The following is a 21016-nucleotide window of genomic DNA, read 5'->3' on the forward strand; positions in this document are numbered from 1 at the left end:
CTTCTTATTTAGTTAAATTAAGTAAATGTTACAATAAAACAAAAACAATGAAACAGAAGAGTCAAAGTTTAATTCGATTATTTTCAATTATATTACGTTTATTTACCAACATAATGTGTCTTACAAGAGGGTAGGTATTGATGTTCCTAATTTTCGAGAGTAGTATCTCTTCAGGAGAGAAAAGAAAAAGAACCGTATACAATTGGCTTTTCTTTGGTCTGTTTTATTATTTATTTCTGGAAGTCAATGTTGCAGACTGGCTGTCAAATCAATTTCCAGGATACAAATTTTGATGGATATTAAGTGCTGTTAGGAATTATTATAGCTTTATTTTTTTTTTTTTTAATGTATATAAATGACTAATTTTTGTGTATTACACTTAAAGTGTATACTTAGGCGTGTTAATGACTGCTGTATTAGTTGTTAAAGATATCAATGTCTAACAGTCTAAAAGAGTTATCTGCCCTTGTTCTAAGAAAATTCTGTAGGGATTATCTCCCTTTGTACTTTTTTTTTCTAATGTAAATAAAAGAACGTCTTGTGCGTTTTTTTATTTTACGCTAGCAATCCATGTTTCTGGTTATTTTTTACTATGGAGTATAAAGATTGAAGCAAGCGAGGTATGTACACTTGTCTAACCGTTTGATTCTTCCTCTTCATTAGTGTCATGTAATATTTTGCAACATAATATTAGTTACTTTTATTTTCTCTACCGCTCTCCCTCGACCCAGGACTGTACCCTAATAAACAAAGTCTTTGACAGCATAGATACAGCACTTATCCTCAACACTAGCACATAAGTTTATGTATTTGGTGACTTCAATGTCTATCACAGTAACTGGCTTGGATTCTCTAATTACACAGACACAGTTGGTAATACAACACATAGCTTCTCTATATCTCATTCCCTATCACAGACGGTTACGTTTCCAACCTGTTTCCCTGACCAGCAAGAGCAACATGCATCACTTTTAGATCTGTTTCTGACCACAGTTCCTGATGATTGTGTTACGAACGCCCACAGCCCACTTGGGAATACTGATCATGTAGTGATAATAGTTAAAATCACCCTAAACTCTAGAGCCAAAATGGAAGAGCCATTGCTCAAAACAAGGAGATATTATAAAAAGGGCGACTGGGAAGCCATCAGGGATCTCATTAGAGACGCCCCATGGCGAAATATCTTTTCACTTCTTGCTGAACAGTGCGCAAATGAGACCACTGAAGGATTCAAAACAGGAATTGAAGACACATGTTCCCACGCGGAAATTTTATAGCAAGCCCCACTCTCCCCAATGGTTTACTTCCACATGTGCAGCTGCCATCGCGCAAAGGCAGCACGCATACCAAAGATTTAATCGACATAAATCCAGTTCAAACAGACAGAAGTATACAGAAGCTAGAAGTAACTGTAAGAAAGAAATAGCGACAGCTAAGAGAGAATTTACTGAAACCACCCAAAAACACATCAATGCTCAGAAATTAGGAACCCGTGACTTCTGGAAAATCTACAACAGTGTAGTAAATAATGGGCAATCAACTATTCCCCCACTATCCAACAATCATGAAGTTTTTTGCTCAGCAACCAAGAAGGCTAACATGCTTGCCAGTTGATTTGCCTCCAACTCCACACTAGACCCTGCTAACCACTCTCTCCCAGACTTTCCATTGCGGACAGATGCCACGCTAGACGATCTAAAAATCACCCCTTCTCAGATACATGCCATCATAAAAAATCTTGACACTTCAAAAGCATGTGGACTTGATCTCATCCCAGTTGTGCTATTAAAAAAGTGCTCTGCCAAAGTAGCTCCAATCCTCTCCAAACTTTACAACAAATGCCGTAATGAATCTTGCTTTCCTGCCTGCTGGAAAACTGCTTCTGTGGTACCAGTTTTCAAGAATTTTGGCGAAAGAACTGACCCAGCAAATTACCGCCCCATCAGCCTCCTCCTACTTTTTGCCAAAATATTTGAGTCCATAATTAACCAAGCTCTAGTCCATCACCTTACAGATGCTAAACTTCTTACCGACCAACAATATGGATTTAGACAAGCACGTTCCACAGCAGACATTCTAACTAATCTCTGAGCGTATATACCATTCACTCGATAAAGCAAGGTGGGTAGAGCGGTAGCTCTAGATATATCTAAGGCTTTTGACAGGTTATGGCACGAAGGTCTTCAGGAAAATCAGATCATATGGTATCACTGGAAGAATACTTAACATAATTAAATCCTTCTTAGATAAGAGAAAAATCCAGATTGTCCTCGATGGCCATATATCTAAACAATATGATATAAATGCGGGAGTGCCTCAGTGGTCTATCCTTGGACCTCTATTATTTCTAATATTCATAAATGACCTCCCTGACAAAATTGTCTGTGAGATGGGTATATATGCTGATGACACGACAGGAAAACAAATGAACACATATTTAAAGAAATGGCAGAAACACTAGAGAATGACCTCCAATCTGTAGTGAAATGGGGACAAAAATGGATAGTCACATTCAATACTGCCAAGACTAAACTTGCTTCCTTCAATAACTACAAGAAGCTTTCTCTACCACCAATAGCAATGGCCAAAGACTCTATATCTGAAAACACATCTTTTAAACTCCTCAGCCTAACGTTCACAGGAAACATGAGTTGGAACAATTACATTGAGAGCATTGCCAGGACCGCTGCAACAAGGTAGGTTTTCTTTATCGTGCTAGAAAGCTACTGACTCCTAAAAGTATCCTGTACCTCTATAAGGCCACCATTCACCCATGTATGGAGTATTGTTGTTATATTTGGGCCGGTGCATCTGCTACTAATCTCTCACTCCTAGACATGGTTCAAAAGAGAGTCGCCAACCTAATAGGTCCTGAACTATCATCCAAGCTTCAGCCTCTGTCCCATCGACGAAATGTAGCATCCCTCTGCCTGTTCTATAAGTACTTTAACAGTGTATGTTTCCCCAGAACCTCTAGACTTTGGAACTCCCTGCCAGGTTCCTGCTTCCCCAACTGTACTGACATGCAGAAGTTCAAGTGTAACGTGAACAGACATCTTGCTGCCCAATTCCCCACCTAGTACCCCTGTAGCCTGTGTCCGTAATAGTAGCCCCTACATCAAAGTGGCAATGTGCCTTGTTTGGGGTGAAAATGTAATAAATAAAAATAAAAAATATGTTTTTGGGGTAAAGGAAATGATCTAAGGGAGGTAACTCTACGTGGGCTTGAATTAATTCCCCTTGCCAAAGTGAAGAAGAGATATCACACTCGAAAATTAAGGACATCACCACCCACCATTGTAGTACTGCACATTATTTTAGTAAATAAACGTGATATAATTTAAAAATACTGACAATTTCTTTTAACATTTTCATTATTCTTTTATATGCTAACTCAGGTCCACAGTGTTTCCTTAATGCAATGGATTTTTAAATTTGAAAAGTTATTTGATTAATACTATTATTTAATAATTAATATTATTTATTACTGACAAGAGAAAATGAAACAAATGAGTATGTCAGTATAAAAAAAGTTATTTTAATAATTTGTTTTTCAGCAATAGAAGACAAAATGTACTTACAAAATCGCTTACAAATAAAATGACATTTTTTAATAATTTTTTTTTTTGGCTTTTATATTGTTATTTTTTAAATATTTATACACAAAAAAAAAATACCTTTTACATAGAACGCTGAAAAAGAATATGCATATAATAAAATTAATTACATTAATTAAAATTAATGACGAGATCTATGTGTCCATCACACGAAAAGGAATAACCATGCGCCTGGATTCTAAACCAGGTATTTCTATGCCCTCCCCCTCCCCGCATGGCTGACAAAATAGTAAGCATCTTACTTAAAGTTTTGCTAAATAAACTTGAAGGTAGATTTCACTCTAACAATAATTAAAAATGGTCAGAAAATCTTTTTTTTTAGTAATTTATAACAATGAAATTACCCTTCCCCCTCAATGTACATACCCCTAACAAATCAGTTTAGCAACAAAATCCCACCCTTTCAATGTAGAGGTCCCTAGATGCCGGAAAGCCTTCTACTTTAATAGCTTCTTCCCTCGAACTACTAGATTTTGGAATTTCCTCACTGTAACCTGTTCCCCTGACTGTACCGACATTCAGAAGTTTAAATGTAATGTAAACCAACATCTTACTCATTTCCCCTAAATATGGTCCCAAATAGTTGCCCCTTACGTCTAAGTGATGATAGGTCGTGTTTGGGATGAACATGATTAAAAAGAACAAATAAAATAAATGCAATAGAAAAAACAAGATATCGTACGCCATTCAATTTCATATACAGTTAAAATACGATAATTGTGATTGTTTTATTTTAAATCCTTTTTTTAAATACAAATAAAAACGTTCCTGAATTTTTGGAGATAAGAGTTATTTTGTATCCTTCAGACTACTGTTCTCATCTTGAGTGTGATTTTCAGAATGTTTCACTACGTCACAAGGACCCGTGGTCTAATGGTTAAACTACTTGGTAAAATTCAGTTGCAAGTTACACTCTCCTGGAGGTTAGAGGTTCAATCCTCATCATGAACAAACACTCGAAATGCAATTGAAAATTATTTAGGACTTCTATCCAGTCATGGCTGATAAAATGAGATATTGCTAATGGAATAAATAAAGGGTTCCGTTCAAAAGTCCATGCAAATTCCAGAGTTTGATAGAGATTACCAGAGTTCAACAAGATACACCCGAAGAAGGTTGGAGGTTATGTCGACCAAAATGTTGTGAAAATAACACTGAAAATGAGGACATTAATCTGAAGAATCCAAATATGAAAAAGTAAGCATGTATAAAAATAAATTTGGTAATCTATTTTATGCTTCAAAAATGTTTTAGATACGGATTGATAATTCGGATTGTTTGCATTTCTATTCCCTATTTTGATTGTTATATTCATAACGTGTCTTCCAATAAAATTCCTGATCTTCTTCGCCAGCTTTTTTCGGGCATAGATTGATTCAATTAATTTTTATTTCAAAGAGATTTCAATATTACTACAAATGTTAAAAAAAATCCTAGAAACATTTTTAGTGGAAATATAATATTGTATAAATAAGCAGAATTAATTTAGCATCAAATATTTTTTTAATCTTTTGTTTTATTCTTTTGTTTTGTCAATAACAAATATTTACTTTTTAATTATTCAGCTTTGGTAATAAAGTCATTTTAAAAAAAATAACTGTCATAACATCATTTCAATTTACTCATATTATCAATGCGTTGAACTCCACTCTGACTTAAAACAGAGGATTTAAAAAAAAGTGTAATATCTTTCTTTCAAACTTTGGTCTTCTTTCTCTACAACTATGACCTCCTCTTCTCTCTGACAACTCGTTCAATATAATAGAATGAATACAAAATAATTTTTTTAAAAACTGACTTGAGTTTCACCTATAGTTTCAGTTGTTTTTGAAACAAATCAGTAAGAATGAAAATTAGTAATTTTTATCAATCCTCATACATTAATTTGGTTGTTGGTGACCTCAAGTAATCAATATTACATTTTTTTTTTTTTTTAACACCTAGATTGGGGGTCATATGGAATCCAATGGTGTTAGGTTGTAAGTGCATTTTATGTTGCTTCTGACTTTCAGCTATACAAATTCATGACTTGCCCTTATATTATAGATGAGTTGGTGTCTATCTGTAAGCAGAAATACATCACTGCCAACATTAGAATATGCGTAAGTATTTTAATGTCATATTAACCAAGTTTTTATTTTTCATCTGCTAAAAAACATTTAATCAGTTAACTTTCATTTATTGATTTAATATAGCAATACACAAGAAAAAAATTTAAATGGCTTAAAATATTTCAATATTGGTATATGTATATATATATATATATATATATATATATATATATATATACACAAGAACCCAAGTTTGCCCAGCTTGGCAAACTTGAGTCCTTGTACGGGAAAAGTATCCAGTAAATAAAACGTAGTTTAGTAAATCGTTATTTTTTTATATTTTTTGCATTTCTATACACCAAACATGGATATAAACATCACTAAAACATCCGCTGGGTCATAAGCTTCATTTCGGTACCTTACTTGCCTGGGTGGATTGCCTGTAGGCTGAGATAAACCACGTCACACACACACAGACCGACAGACAGACATTAGGAAAATTTATAATATATATATACAGTCCTGGTCGAAATCATAAGACCACTTAAGAAAGTAAGCGTTTACGCATATTATCAAATTTGTTAATCAAACAAATAGTGGAAAATATGATGGAAAAAAATGAAATCTGCTTCATTCAAAACCTTAATCCTGATCTAATAATTATTTTTTAAAAAACAAACATTTTCACCTGGTAAAAATGATAAGACCACTGATAATTTATCTAACAAAAGGCAATTATAAATTACTAAAAAGGGTCTCAGTATTTAGTGTAGCCTCCATTATTAGGAATTACTTCAAAAATTATCTTCGGCATGCTTGCGACTAAGTTTTTTTATCAGTTGCAAAGGAATTTTATCCCATGTACTGAAAACTGAATCAGAAAGTTCCTTTATCGAATCATACTGGGTTCCATCCTTGAACACTTCTTTTGCCATCCATCCCCAAAGATTTTCAATGGGATTGAGGTCCGGAGAACATGCTGGATGATCTAACAATTCTATATTATTTGAAGAAAAGTATTTTCGTGCTTGCCGAGAAGTGTGTATCACAGCGTTGTCTTGCTGGAAAATTCAATTTCTTCCACACAGACGTGGACCTTCAGTCCTGATAGATGCATTTTCAAGCATTGAAATGTACTTCAATGATGTTTGCCGGCCTTTCACTATTTGCAACTTAGGATCCCAGCTGACGAGAAAGCACCCCAGATCATTAAAGACTCCACTATGCCAAGTTGAAAAAGTCTCTTTGGGGAAATTTTTATCATGCCAATAGTGTTGAAATCCATCTGGATCATCTAGATTAAACTTTTTCTCATTGGAGAAAATTACATTTTCCCACTTCTCTTCATCCCAAGTCTGGTATTTGGCGGCATATTTAAGTCGGTTAGTTTTGTGCTGTTCAAGAAGACGTGGTTTCTGCAGTCGCTTTAAATGATTGAAACCCTTCATTTTCAGATGCCTTCTGATGGTTTTAGGACTACATTCTGCTGCAGTTTGGCTTTTCAATCGACTTGAGCTCATACTGGAGTTTTTTAGGTTTTTTTTTAACTTCTTCTGATCCAGTGATGGGGTTATTTTTTTTGGTCGACCTGGACTCTTTTTGTGCCCATATTGATCTGGATTTCTTAAAAAATTTGTGATGACCGTTTTGCTACGATTCACTTCGTTTGCAATGGATCTATGGGAGAGTCCACCCCTATTAAGCTCAAAGATCCTTCCTCTCTCAAACTCTGATAAAGGTTTCCCTTTTGCCATTTATAATTTAGTAAGATGTTTTTTATCCACTAACAAGTTGCTTTTAGTAACATAGAAAGCTTTTCGAATTCATTTTTTCAAAACTAGCCGATTTTATTAAAGTGGTCTTATCATTTTGACCAGGTGAAAATGTTTGTTTTTTTTTTTAAATAATTATTAGATCAGGGTTAAGGTTTCGAATGAAGCAGATTTCATTTTTTTTCCATCATATTTTCCCTTTTGGCAATGGTTTCAACCATTTGTTTGATTAAAAATTCGATAATATGCGTAAATGCTTACTTTCTTAAGTGGTCTTATGATTTTGACTAGGACTATATATATATAAAGAGCTTGATGAGCTAAGAAAAAATCTTTTTAAATTTTTTAAATCTGACTAAAATCAAGGAAGTTATGACTGTTTTTGTGCCTCACACGTATGGATATTCATTTTGGACCATTCTAGCATTTTAGGGCAGTTAACCATTTTTTCTATGGGAGATAAATCCTGTGTGTTTCTTGTTTTTTTTAAAGATGCTTATGTGTAGTTTTAAGGTCTTTGTACAATTATGGGAGGATGGGGAGGCTTGCCACTCTAATTTTAGGTTAGGGCTAAGGGAAATTATGTGTAAACATATCAGAGACTTGACATAAACAAAACGAAAACAATTTTAGAATTTAGAATGGGGGTTAGGTTCACATAAATTTAATGTAAAATAATTTGCCATGTTGGGGCCATTCTAGTGTTTTAGGACAGTTAATTTATTTTTTATGGGAGATAAATCATTTGCATTTTTAAGGAAGGATTTATTTTTGTTTTTGCTTTTTAGACGCTTATATGTAACCTACAAAGGAATTTTGTTTGGTAGGAAGCTTGCCACTTGGACTTAGCATTATTGTTAGGGCTAAAGAAGAATGCAGGAGGAGGCTTGTCGCTCATACCTAAGGTTACAAGTAGGACTAAGGGAGTTTGACATATGTACGGTTAATGGTTCATAACTATTGGCTTTTGAAAATGTGATGGCTTACATTTTGAAAATATGTAAACTTGTGATGTGTGTGAAACTTTACAAGAATCAAGACAAATAAAAATAAACTTTATTTAAAATAAGTGACATCACTCTAACAGAAAATGTGACGTTTTTGCTGACCTATTTAAATATCAACAAAAAGAAATTGCTAATTGTTCACAAATTTTGAATGAATTTGATTTTTATTTTCAATTACATTTAATTTTTTCTACAAAGTGACACATTATTTTGTTGTTAAACTTTCCAGTTAATTTATCAATTTCACTAGAAACTGAGCACCCCTACAAAATAAATAATTATTATTATCTGGGAGATTAGTGTCCATCAATAATACTCCGCTGAAAAAAATTGTAAAAATGGTGGAAATGAAAACAAAATCCTTGGGCCACTCACAAACGTGAACCAAAAAAATCATTTCACATTTTCGTTTGTTCAAAGAAAAACACTGTTTAATTAATATTTTGATAACAAAATAGCTCTAACTAAACATGTAACATTTTTTAAATCCATATTTTCACTTATTTTTTTAAAAATCGTTCTGGTATAAAAAAAAAAAAAAAAAAAAAACATCTGTTGTTGCTGCTGATGCTACTAATACTAAAAAACAGTTTTCCATCAAAAGTCTGTAGTTTGTTCAATCTTGTGGTAGCTAGCAATTTAAAATGATGATGGCTGGAAAAAAAAAAATCGATTCTATTGACTTTTGCTGGAAAACTGTTTTTTTAGTATTAGTAGCATCAGCAGCAACAACAGATATTTGGGGGGGGGGGGTAATACTTTTAATGGATAAAACCAGTAAGGTTTTATTTACTAGTGGGTGTTTGAAGAAAATTTTTTCAAAATTTTCTATACTCGTCATGTTGAAGTTTTTTTAACACAATAAAAAAACGAGTGGTCAAAAGTATTTCAGACACCCCAAACTATTAAAAGTGACGTCTCTTCTGGATTAGTTTCCAAATTTCATAACAATATTCTAAAAACAAATGCAGTATAAACATTTGGGGGCGGGGGGGGGGGGTCATTACAAAACCTAAAACCGAAAACACTGTTTTATGATATTAACATTTTTATCACTTCATTTGCTTAAAACTCTTAAAATTTATAATGTACATTATTATTTATTAATTCATTTGAAAGTATATTCATTTTCGAACAAAATGGTGATATTTTGAGAACTTAAAGTGCTTTGGTTTTTAAAATATGACTATTTTAGCAGAAACCCCTTGAAATCTGTGATTATCCAAAGCGTTTTATCGTCCATGTGTATTGCTATTTAAAATTTATTTTTCTTTTCAGTTCAAATGTAGGATAGAAAATTAAAATGACTGGAATATTTTATCTGTTTTCTGTTTTGTTTTTTATTTTAATTGCTCCCATTCAGTCTTGAGAGATAATGGATTAAGGGTGGCTGTGCTTATAATTGTGAAGCAAGGATTGCATAATCTTCAATCATACCTCTCCTGAATCTGCACTGCTTTATTCCAGTGGCAAGGAGAAATCCAAAACGACTATAAACAATGCCAAGATAAGTGGGGAGAACATACAGCACCTGGTATTTCCAAATGTTCACCCATCTTTATACTGACTAGGTTGAACGTTGCTTAACTTTGGCAATCTAACAAGAATCGGTGTATCAAACGTGATTAGGCCGTATAATATATTAATTTATCTTTTCAAATTTATTAGAAAAAATTTGCGATTAGGTCATATAATTTTTATTTTATCTGTTCAACTTTATTAGAGAAAATATGCGATCAATGGGAGTATATATAGAATACAGACGATATTTGTTTGCGATTTTCAATTGCTAATTTTATGCATATTTTTATTTATGCCTGTGGTCAGTTTTGCCTTCATGAAAACACTGACTACATTTCCATATTTGTGGAAGAAACAGTTATACTTGGAATTTGAGCTATCAAGACAAATAAGATTTCAGACTTCCTCAGCATCAGCACAAAGATGTCAGAAAAGGTCAACAAAGAATAGAAAAGGTCAACAGGGTTCAATTATGAAACAACAGAAAGAAAAACAAATGATCGCTAATCTTACGCGATCAGAATGACAAAGTTCATTGGTGAAAGTGACTCAACATGGATACGTTTGTACCTTGTGTGAAGTAATGAAACCTTGTATCGATTAAATAGCTGCAGGTAGACTGCACATACGGCAGCAAGACTAAGACTTGATTGTCAGAGAACTTCATTGATAACATTTTACTTGAGAGCTCGCAACCCTCTCGATTTCTTTGTAAAAATAAAATGCACAGTAAAATGAGACCAATAAATGAAGCTGCAATTTGGAATACAAGCTAAAGACCAGCATCATCATAGCCTTTATGAGCTCAAGTAAAGATAAAGCCCATGACTGGGCTTGATGCCATCCAAAGGCCATCATCAAAACTAAAGACAGCTTTATCAAATGAAATCAACAGAACAAATCATAAAGACAAACTAAACTAAGTTTAACGAATAAATAATGAGACGATCACATTATTTTCTCCTAGAGAATCCTGCAAACAAATAACGTCTGCACCCGGTGTATATACTAGTTTATTTAAATAATAAATAAAATTATAAAAATGTATCTGGGATTGACAAACTATTGAAGAAAAGAGAATAGTTTATCCACCAACTTTGGCAACATTGGATTGTCCTGCTGGTTCTAAATGTTTGAAGATTCCATAGGTAAAAAAAAAATATTTAAAGTTAAAACTTTGAAAAGTCATCCTAAGATATAAGCCGGGAAGGGAAAAAATATATAAATCACCTGTACCATCTTGACCGGTTTTCGCTTGTGCTGTCGACATTGTTCGTACCACATCAATGACTTCCCATCGGGATAATTTTTTGATCTAGAAAAGCAAAAGGATTTTTAAATTTGGGGGAAAAAAGATTTATCCCGAGAAAAAAGTAAAAAAAATTATCATTTGAAGGAGAATATCTTGTATTATGTAAGATGATTTTTTTTTTTAATTTTATTTTCTGAAAACAGGAATGCCTTGAAATGAAAATTAAAACAAATCAATTTTGTTTTGATAATTTTTTTTTCTTGGAGGATCTCTTATTTTAACAATTAAAACGATTTTAAACTTTATATATTATTTTGTGAGATATATTTTATGTATCAATTTTCAATATTTACTTCAACAGTGCTCAATACATGAGTAGGTAGTAAGTTATGAAAATATATATGGCAATCAAGCTACACAGAATTTTCCACATTTCATTTACATGAGGACTCACTACTCAAAGCCGACCAGAGGATTAGTTGGCCAAAACATCTATGGAAGGCAGTAATTACGGAGGATACAGTTAAGAGGCTCAGCATTCCTATCCCATCATGGTTAACCATCTGATGAAGGCCGAAACGTTGTGAAACAACAACCATGAAGATGAGGATAACAGTCCGCAAACAAATAAAATAAATATACATGTAATGGATATCGATCAAAATTAGAATAAGGATTCTAGACATAAAGGTTTGTATTATTTCTTATTTCATGGTTGTATGGGATAATTCACATTTTTTTATATTCTTGTTACGTCTATTTTTGTTCATATACAGTGTCGCAAAATTAACCACCTATTCTGAAATATAAATTTGTATCAAAATAGATGATTCATTTTGGGACACTATATATTTTTTCTTGGTATGCAATCCTCAGATTTTTATTATTTCATACATTTTATACAATTACTTTCTTTTTTTTTTACGCGTTTGTAATTTAGCCTGGATTCATTGGGCATAGATGTATAAATGTCTGCATTTCACAATAAATTTATATTTTTGTTTATTCTATTGTTTAAAGTTGATTATCTAATATTTTTCCTCTCAGCACAAACTGCAATTCTTACTGTTTATGCTGCAAATAGGTGTTTCTTTTGCTATTTTACATTTCATATAACTGTGTATGCTTTTAGTATTTTGTTCCCGCACAAAAATCTTGTGCTGTTTCTATTTTTTGGTTTTCTTAAAACCATCATATGATAAGTGTACCTAGGTTTAAATCTGTAGGCTGTAGCTCCCATATACAATTTCGTTCCGTAGTTGATGCTCCTAATAAAAAAGGTCCTACATTGATTGATGCAAGAAATGGCAAAATATTTCTCATTAAAGATTATCATCAATTTAGGAAAATAATTTTTTCATTCTTACCTCTGATTCCTGCACACCAAATTTCCGTAGTAACTGTTTGGCATCTTTTAAATTAAGTCTCCGCAAATCAGCATCCGTTCCCGTGACAGTCCGTTTCACCGGAGTCTGACTGTTGCCTTCTTCTTTCGGTTGTGGCTTGTTGGGAACTTTCACATAGGAGAAACCTTCACCGCAACCGGTTGGGTCAGCGACGCCCGTCAAATCGAGTAAGCATTTACCCTTCATTGCCGATATGAACGCTCGAGTTGTATTCCACGGAGCTGTACGGACCTGAAGAACAATTTTTTAAGAAGGAGAGCATTTATGATTTTTTGGAAGAATAAGCAAAATCTAGAAAAATGTTAATATTTCCAATGTAGAGAACATATTAGATAAAAAAAAACTTTTAATTCAGTTCTTAATATTTACCAACATTGATCGACAACTTTTTCAAATGACTTCCATGAATTAAAAACAGAATTATTAATCTTATAAACTAGTTTCTGCAACTTTATGATTAATAACTTTTTTACTACACAGAAAATCTACTTCATCAGTCATAGACTAGAAAAAAATTTAATATAACAATCAGCTTGTGAAGTTTGTAAAAAAAAAAAAAAATAAAAATAAAAATTTTTTTTACTTCGTCATCAATTTTCATTTGAGTTTCTTCTTCATTGTCATCTTCAGGTGCAAATAGGGATTTTTCGCCATAGCCAGCATCCTGTAATTAGGAAGAAGAAAAGAGAAAAGTTTTATTGCAATCTTTTTGATATAATGCAAAGGTTATGATTAAAGAAAATTGGAAGGTTCTACTTATAGACACTGACGATAGGAACTAACCAATCAAATGGAGCCACACTTTACAAGCAACCAATCAGAAACTAGAATCACTCAATCAAACATACTAAATATTTTAGAATGTCCACACAAAAAGGAATCTTGCTTTTCAGCTGCAAACTTTTACAGTTCAAGACTTATATAAATTAACTACCCACTGAAAATTATTTTTCATCTCAGAACTTATACAGATTAGCTACCCATCAAAAACTTTTCTAAAATTAAATGGGGTTTCAATTCAAAAAGTTTTATTTTGTTTTATACTAGCAGTTCAGCCTGGCTTTGTAATGTACTGTTCATAACTTTATGTGTATATATATATATATATATATATATATATTAAAAAGTTTGACATGTCCAGGTAACCTACATCTAAAATTTCAAGTGTTTAGATGCAAAATTGACGGAGGAGTTTGGTAGAGTCTGCAAAGGTCAACTCTTTCAACTTTGACCTCTTAGCAGCCAAATTTTTGTCCAAAAACTGATTAAAAAGCTTGCTGCATGTCTGAATGCTCTTTATGTAAAATTTCAAATGTTTAGACCCAAAATTGACTGAATAGTTTGCTAGAGACCGCAAAGGTCAAATCTTTTGAACTTTGACCCCTTGGCAGCAAAATTTTTGGCCAAAAACGGATTAAAAAGCTTACCCTATGTCTGAATACACTTTTTTGTAAAACTCAAATGTTTAGAGCAAAAAGTGGTTGAGTAATTTAGTAGAGACCGCAAAGGTCAATTTTTAAAAAAAATTTATTGTTTTGGACTTAAATCAAATTAAAAAATTTGATCTATGTCTAAGTGACCTACATCTAAAATTTCAAGTGTTTAGACCCAAAATTGGTGGAGGAGTTTCGTAGAGTTTTCAATGGTCAAATCATTGAACTTTGACCCGTTGACAGCCAAATTTCTGGTCGAAAACCAATTACAAAGATTTTCCCAAATCTCAATACCCCTTATGTCAAATATCGAGTCTGTAGACTGAAAATTGACAAAGTTATTGTGTAAGGAAATGTATGCACACAGACAAACACAAAGAAAATTTCACTTTTATAGATATATTATAAGAACTAATAGTTTATAGATATATTATAAGAACTAACAGTTTATAGATATATTATAAGAACTAATAGTTTATAGATATATTATAAGAACTAATAGTTTATAGATATATTATAAGAACTAACAGTTTATAGATATATTATAAGAACTAACAGTTTATAGATATATTATAAGAACTAATAGTTTATAGATATATTATAAGAACTAATAGTTTATAGATATATTATAAGAACTAATAGTTTATAGATATATTATAAGATCTAATAGTTTATAGATATATTATAAGATCTAATAGTTTATAGATATATTATAAGAACTAATAGTTTATAGATATATTATAAGAACTAATAGTTTATAGATATATTATAAGAACTAATAGTTTATAGATATATTATAAGAACTAATAGTTTATAGATATATTATAAGAACTAACAGTTTATAGATATATTATAAGAACAGTTTATAGATATATTATAAGAACAGTTTATAGATATATTATAAGAACTAACAGTTTATAAATATATTATAAGAACTAATAGTTTATAGATATATTATAAGAACTAATAGTTTATAGATATATTATAAGAACTAATAGTTTATAGATATATTATAAGAACTAATAGTTTATAGATATATTATAAGAACTAATAGTTTATAGATATATTATAAGAACTAATAGTTTATAGATATATTATAAGAACTAATAGTTTATAGATATATTATAAGAACTAATAGTTTATAGATATATTATAAGAACTAATAGTTTATAGATATATTATAAGAACTAATAGTTTATAGATATATTATAAGAACTAATAGTTTATAGATATATTATAAGAACTAATAGTTTATAGATATATTATAAGAACTAATAGTTTATAGATATATTATAAGAACTAATAGTTTATAGATATATTATAAGAACTAATAGTTTATAGATATATTATAAGAACTAATAGTTTATAGATATATTATAAGAACTAATAGTTTATAGATATATTATAAGAACTAATAGTTTATAGATATATTATAAGAACTAATAGTTTATAGATATATTATAAGAACTAATAGTTTATAGATATATTATAAGAACTAATAGTTTATAGATATATTATAAGAACTAACAGTTTATAGATATATTATAAGAACTAATAGTTTATAGATATATTATAAGAACTAATAGTTTATAGATATATTATAAGAACTAACAGTTTATAGATATATTATAAGAACTAATAGTTTATAGATATATTATAAGAACTAATAGTTTATAGATATATTATAAGAACTAACAGTTTATAGATATATTATAAGAACAGTTTATAGATATATTATAAGAACTAATAGTTACTTAATTAAAATGATTGGTAGATGAGTAGCAATCAACATGAAAAATAATTGAAATTGCTTAAAATATCTGAATAATGGTTTATATAGAAATATAAAAGAATCTTTAAAAAATTGTTTAAATATAAGTAAAAATGTTATGACTATTTTTATGCCTCGCATTTTTTTTATATAATTTTCCTGTTGTAAACTAAATGTATTTTCTTACACTATTTTATCAGTAAAAACGTTATATCTTTGTTAAAACACAAGATTAAACAATGAAATTTGTTATATGTGTATTCTTGCACAATGATTCAGAATATGTCACTGAATATATCCAGAAATGAAGATCTTCAAAGTAATCTGCAGTAAATACACTATATGCTAAAATACCTCAAAAATACAATAAATCCATTTAAGAAAAAAAAAGGTTATAAAACTAAAAGTTGAATTTCATGTATTTTATGTAGAGCACAAGAAACTTAAATCTAATATTAAAAATGTTTTAAAATAATATTCCTCAAATATTGTCATCAGTAAAAAAATAAATATAAAATTCCATAACGTTAATCTATATTTTTTTTTTTTTTGACAGTGATCACCACATCACCACTTATCAAGGCCCGGAAGCCACTCAGGTATAAGGGTTATTGCAAGTACATTACGTTAGTGTGGAGATTTGATGAAGTGTTTACTTAAGGGGGCAGCTCATTAGGAATTTGTTAACGTTGGACTTGAAGACATCCACGTTGTAGTCCGGTGGGAAGCAGGCAGACGGAACAGAGTTCCACAGGCGTGCAGTTCTAAGAAAGAAGCTTTGTTCATGGAATCCGTGTTTTGATTTAGGCACAGATATAGAGTGGGGGAAATTTTTCACAGTGGATTCAGCTAAACGGGTGTTTTTCGTGAAAGATTGGCGAGGGGGAACCAGAGATTGGAGTTCAGATGAGCACCTGCCATGGAAATAACGATAAAACAAGGATAGGCTCGCAACGTCTCTTCTGTGGGAGAGAGGTTGCAGGGTAGAGAAAAGGGCATCCCCCACTAAACCACAAAGTCTATTTTGTACTCTGTCAAGGCAGGATAGGCTGTTTTTAGCAGCTCCTGCTCAGATATGGCAACAGTATTCCATTCTTGGACGTACTTGGCTTTTATATAGATAGAGAATTGCATCAGTAGTGAGATATCTTCTGGAGCGGTAGAAGGATCCCACCATCTTTCCAGCGACCTTGGCAACAGACTTGATGTACGTGTTCCATTTCAGATCAGGAGTAAAGGTCAAACCCAGAAGCTTGTCAAAACACGGGGCTTCACCCAGACGAGAGCCATCCATCCCAATTGATGCCAGATGGGGATCAGAGCGTTGATGATGTAAGGATAGGAGTTTGGTTTTGGATGCATTAAAGGTAACCAGCCACGTCTTCCCCCACTGAACCACGCGCTCGAGATCAGAGGAGAGAGAATCAGAGAGAACTTTGTCATTTACAGCCTTTGATGTGTTGCCATAGATGGTCGTGTCATCAGCATAGATGTCAACGAATGATTTAAGTATGTGTTTAGGGAGATCATTGATGTAGATCAGGAAGAGAGTTGGGCCCAGGATTGACCCCTGATGGACTCCAGCATTTATATTGCAGGCCTCCGATTTTTGTCCATCTACCACTACTCTTATGAGCCTATCGGAGAGAAATGATTTAATGATTGAGAAAACATTTCCAGTTATACCGTAGCTGGAAATCTTGTGAAGTAGACCCTTATGCCATACCTTGTCGAAGGCCTTTGATATGTCAAGAGCAATTGCCCTAGAAAGGAAGCCTTTGTCAAGAGATTCACTAATCCTGTGGGATATAACCGTCAGCACATCTGCGGTAGATCTTGCAGAGCGGAAACCATATTGTGTGTCACTAAGAAGGTTATTCCTGCTGAGGTGGTTGACTATTTCTCTATTTAATATGGATTCCAGCAACTTACTCATAACACACAGGAGACTTATTGGTCTGTACTGAGAGGGAGATGACTTATCACCTGAATTCTTAAATACAGGGCAAACTGATGAGGTCTTCCAGGGAGTCGGAAAGCACTTCTCCTTAAGGCAGCGCTTAAATAGTTTCGTGAGTATGGGAGCGAGTTCTGGTTGAAGCTTTTTTAACACTATAATTGGGATGCCATCAGGGCCAGTTGCTTTACTGGAATCTAGGTTCTTGATTAGCTTGGCGACTCATGCACGGATATTTATATGTTACCTAGCTTGTTCTGTGTTATAGGAGGAAATATGGGGAGTTGATGGCCTTCGTCGCATAGGGTAGAATTTACAACTATATCATATATGATATAGTTGTAAGTGAAAATTTTGGATCATTTTGTAAAAAGATTTTTGTTATTAACTTCTTTGCATCCTCTTTCCTTCTCAAAATATAAGATTCTTGAATGGTGAACAAAAATGTTTTCTCTTTCAAATAAAATAGCCTGTAAACAGTTTATAAACAAAATAAAAAGAATTTGCCACTTTTTTTTTTGTTTTTTTTTTTTACAGCTGCTGTTTTCTTATTATAATTACTCGTCAACAAAATGGTTAAATTGTTGACTTTCGCTGAAATGCAAACACTATTTTTTCGGATAGGCTAACTAAAAATTGCTAGTACAAAAAGATAAAACATAGAATTACATAAAATGGGTTATTAATCAATTGGAATACACAATTCCTTAAGTTCAAAATATTCAATACTTACCATCTTGAAAGGAATGGTTCACATTATTTTGTACCCCTGCCACGATTAAAGGCTTTATCTTTCCTCATCGGTTTTAAAATTTTCTGATGAAAATTGTTCATGGAGGTTGCATAAAAACATTTAAATAACAACCCTTTATCATTCTTTACAAAATTTTGGTCAAAAAGAACAAACATGTAGAGCACCATGTTGAATTCTACTCAAATCACAAGAACAAATTTCAGACAATTTAAACTGCATCCAAACAAGATGCTTAAGACATGGTCTTTCTGATTTTAACTCCATCTCTCTAGAAATAAAATTATGTGACCATTTTTTGTGTCAGTGTTTTCCACCTCAACTTGACTAGCATATTATTTTTAATGAAATAGAAATCCAGATTGCAATAGCATGGAAAGAAACAAAAACTTTAAAAATTTCTTTTTATTTTAAAAATTTAATTCACCAGAATGCATTTCATATTTTTTTTTAAGTTATGTTAATCTTTTGTTGATACATGATAAAAAATGGATTATGCTAAAGCTCTTCTTTCAAGGAAGTTGGAAGAATTCAAATTGTCACATGGAAATGTATCCTAGCTTTAAAATTCTTAGCAAATCTTCATTTTATAAATAGAGATTAAAACATTACATTAACAACTGATCACAGTTTTATAATAATTTGGTTTCATTGATAATTTAATGACCAAACAATGCTTAAATTTTTTAAGATGCTATTTAAAGAGAAAATAATTTGGTAGAAACTACAAACATTTGAAAGATAACTGATCACTTCTACTCCCAGAGAACACCAAGACACTGGGTACATTTTAAAGGTGAATAGATATGAAAAAATAAAAAGTCAAGACACTGGGTACATTTTAAAGGTGAATAGATATGAAAAAATAAAAAGTCAAGACACTTACTTTGAGTCTCTGTTCAGCAGCCAACATGCTGTAATAACCACAGCATTGTTCAGGAGACACCATAGCACGCATTTCTTCCTCTGTTGGTAAACGGAAATCAGGCTTCAAGACCCACCAGTTTGAATCCATTCCTAAACGAGAAAATGAAAAAGTGGAGATAAAAAAAATGAGGAAAATATAATTTTACAAAAATAATAAATCAATTAGGACAAAAAATATAACAAGTTTTTCTTTTTTTTTTTTTCAAGAAATTTAATTTTTATTAAAGCTTGGCCTATTTTTCCTAAATATTATTAACTAGCAGGACTTGTGCCCCAACGTTGCCGAAAAAAAAGATGGCATAACATCAAAATAGAACAGGACTCCCCCCACCCCACCAACACCCAAATATTTTAAAATCAATACTTTCTGTTTAAAAGCAACTAAAAACAACTTCTCTAATTCTTTCTTATAGAGTGGTTATTATCTTTAGTTTTAAATATAAACTAACCTTACACACTCACCATTTTTAAATAATCATTTTTTTGTTATAGAGTGGTTATTATCTTTAGTTTTAAATATAAACTAACCTTACACACTCACCATTTTTAAATAATCATTTTTTTTAAAGATAATTATGTGTTTTGAAAACATAAGATTTTTTAAGATAATTTATGTGTTTTATAGGAGGAGGCTTGCCACTCGGACTTTGAGTTAATGGTAGGGCTAGGAGCAATTACATGTGAATATCCTAAAAACTTAGCAGAAAAAAAAAAACATTTTAGAGTGGGGGATTAGTTTCACATATAAATTTAATGTAAAATATTTTACCATTTCCAGACTATTCTAGCATTTTATGGCAGTTAATTTATTTTTCTAGGAGACAAATCCTGTATATTGTTTTAGAGGGTGCTGGGTCTGTTTTATTTATTGATTTTTTTTTTTTAGATGATTATGTATGATTTTAAGATGGTTTGTATGATGGGGGCTTACCACTCTGCCTTAGCGTTAGTCATAGGGTTAAAGGAGATTTTTCGGATAGGGCTTATTCGGATTTAAGGTTAATGGTATAACAGGTTCAATAGAGGCACTTTTGGAGGTGGGGTTGTCACTTGGACCTAGATTTAGTAGTAGTGCAATTTTTTAAATATATATATTTATATATATACACACACAAACTTTTCAAATAAAAAAAAAACTATCAAAAAAAAAAATTGGAGTACTAGCTGCTCTAAAAGACAATAATGGCCAGGAAATAGAGGGATCATTATACAGGGTGTTTCAAAAGTCTTGGGAACATAACGATTTTTAATAACTCAATGTTCCCAAGACTTTTGAAACACCCTGTACATTAAATTTATATACAAAGCTGATCTCCCCTTACTCAAAATGTTTTTTTTAATTGGCAGCTAGAAAATTATTTATTACTATGATTACATAACTTGGATAAACAAACATTGAAATATTTTTTTATTTACTATTAATTGAATATTTACATTCTAAAACAATGTGAAAAAAATTTTTTTTAATTTTTAATTTAATTAATATTTCCTTCAGAAAAATTACACAAAAGTGAATGTACACCTGTTTGGTTTACTTGGCAATTCGAATAT

At 31.7% G+C, this 21016-nt stretch overlaps 1 protein-coding gene across 3 annotated transcripts in view; it reads right to left on the reverse strand.

Moving 5' to 3' along the window:
* Positions 1-21016, reverse strand: part of LOC145252820 (transcription initiation factor TFIID subunit 1-like) — a 120498-nt gene that overhangs the window by 43021 nt on the left and 56461 nt on the right. For 2 of the 3 annotated variants that reach the window (XM_080112809.1, XM_080112796.1), the window contains exons 19-22: positions 19425-19555; positions 13210-13290; positions 12588-12857; positions 11199-11283 (exon numbers count right to left, since the gene is read on the reverse strand). In XM_080112809.1, coding sequence (XP_079968935.1) covers positions 11199-11283; positions 12588-12857; positions 13210-13290; positions 19425-19555 — 567 coding nt within the window. The remainder of the gene's footprint in view (positions 1-11198; positions 11284-12587; positions 12858-13209; positions 13291-19424; positions 19556-21016) is intronic. The other variant, XM_080112804.1, reaches the window with a different exon arrangement.

The sequence above is a fragment of the Euprymna scolopes genome, chromosome 3, assembly GCF_053919585.1.
Source record: "Euprymna scolopes isolate OS-2025 chromosome 3, ASM5391958v1, whole genome shotgun sequence".
Classification (NCBI taxonomy): domain Eukaryota; kingdom Metazoa; phylum Mollusca; class Cephalopoda; order Sepiida; family Sepiolidae; genus Euprymna; species Euprymna scolopes.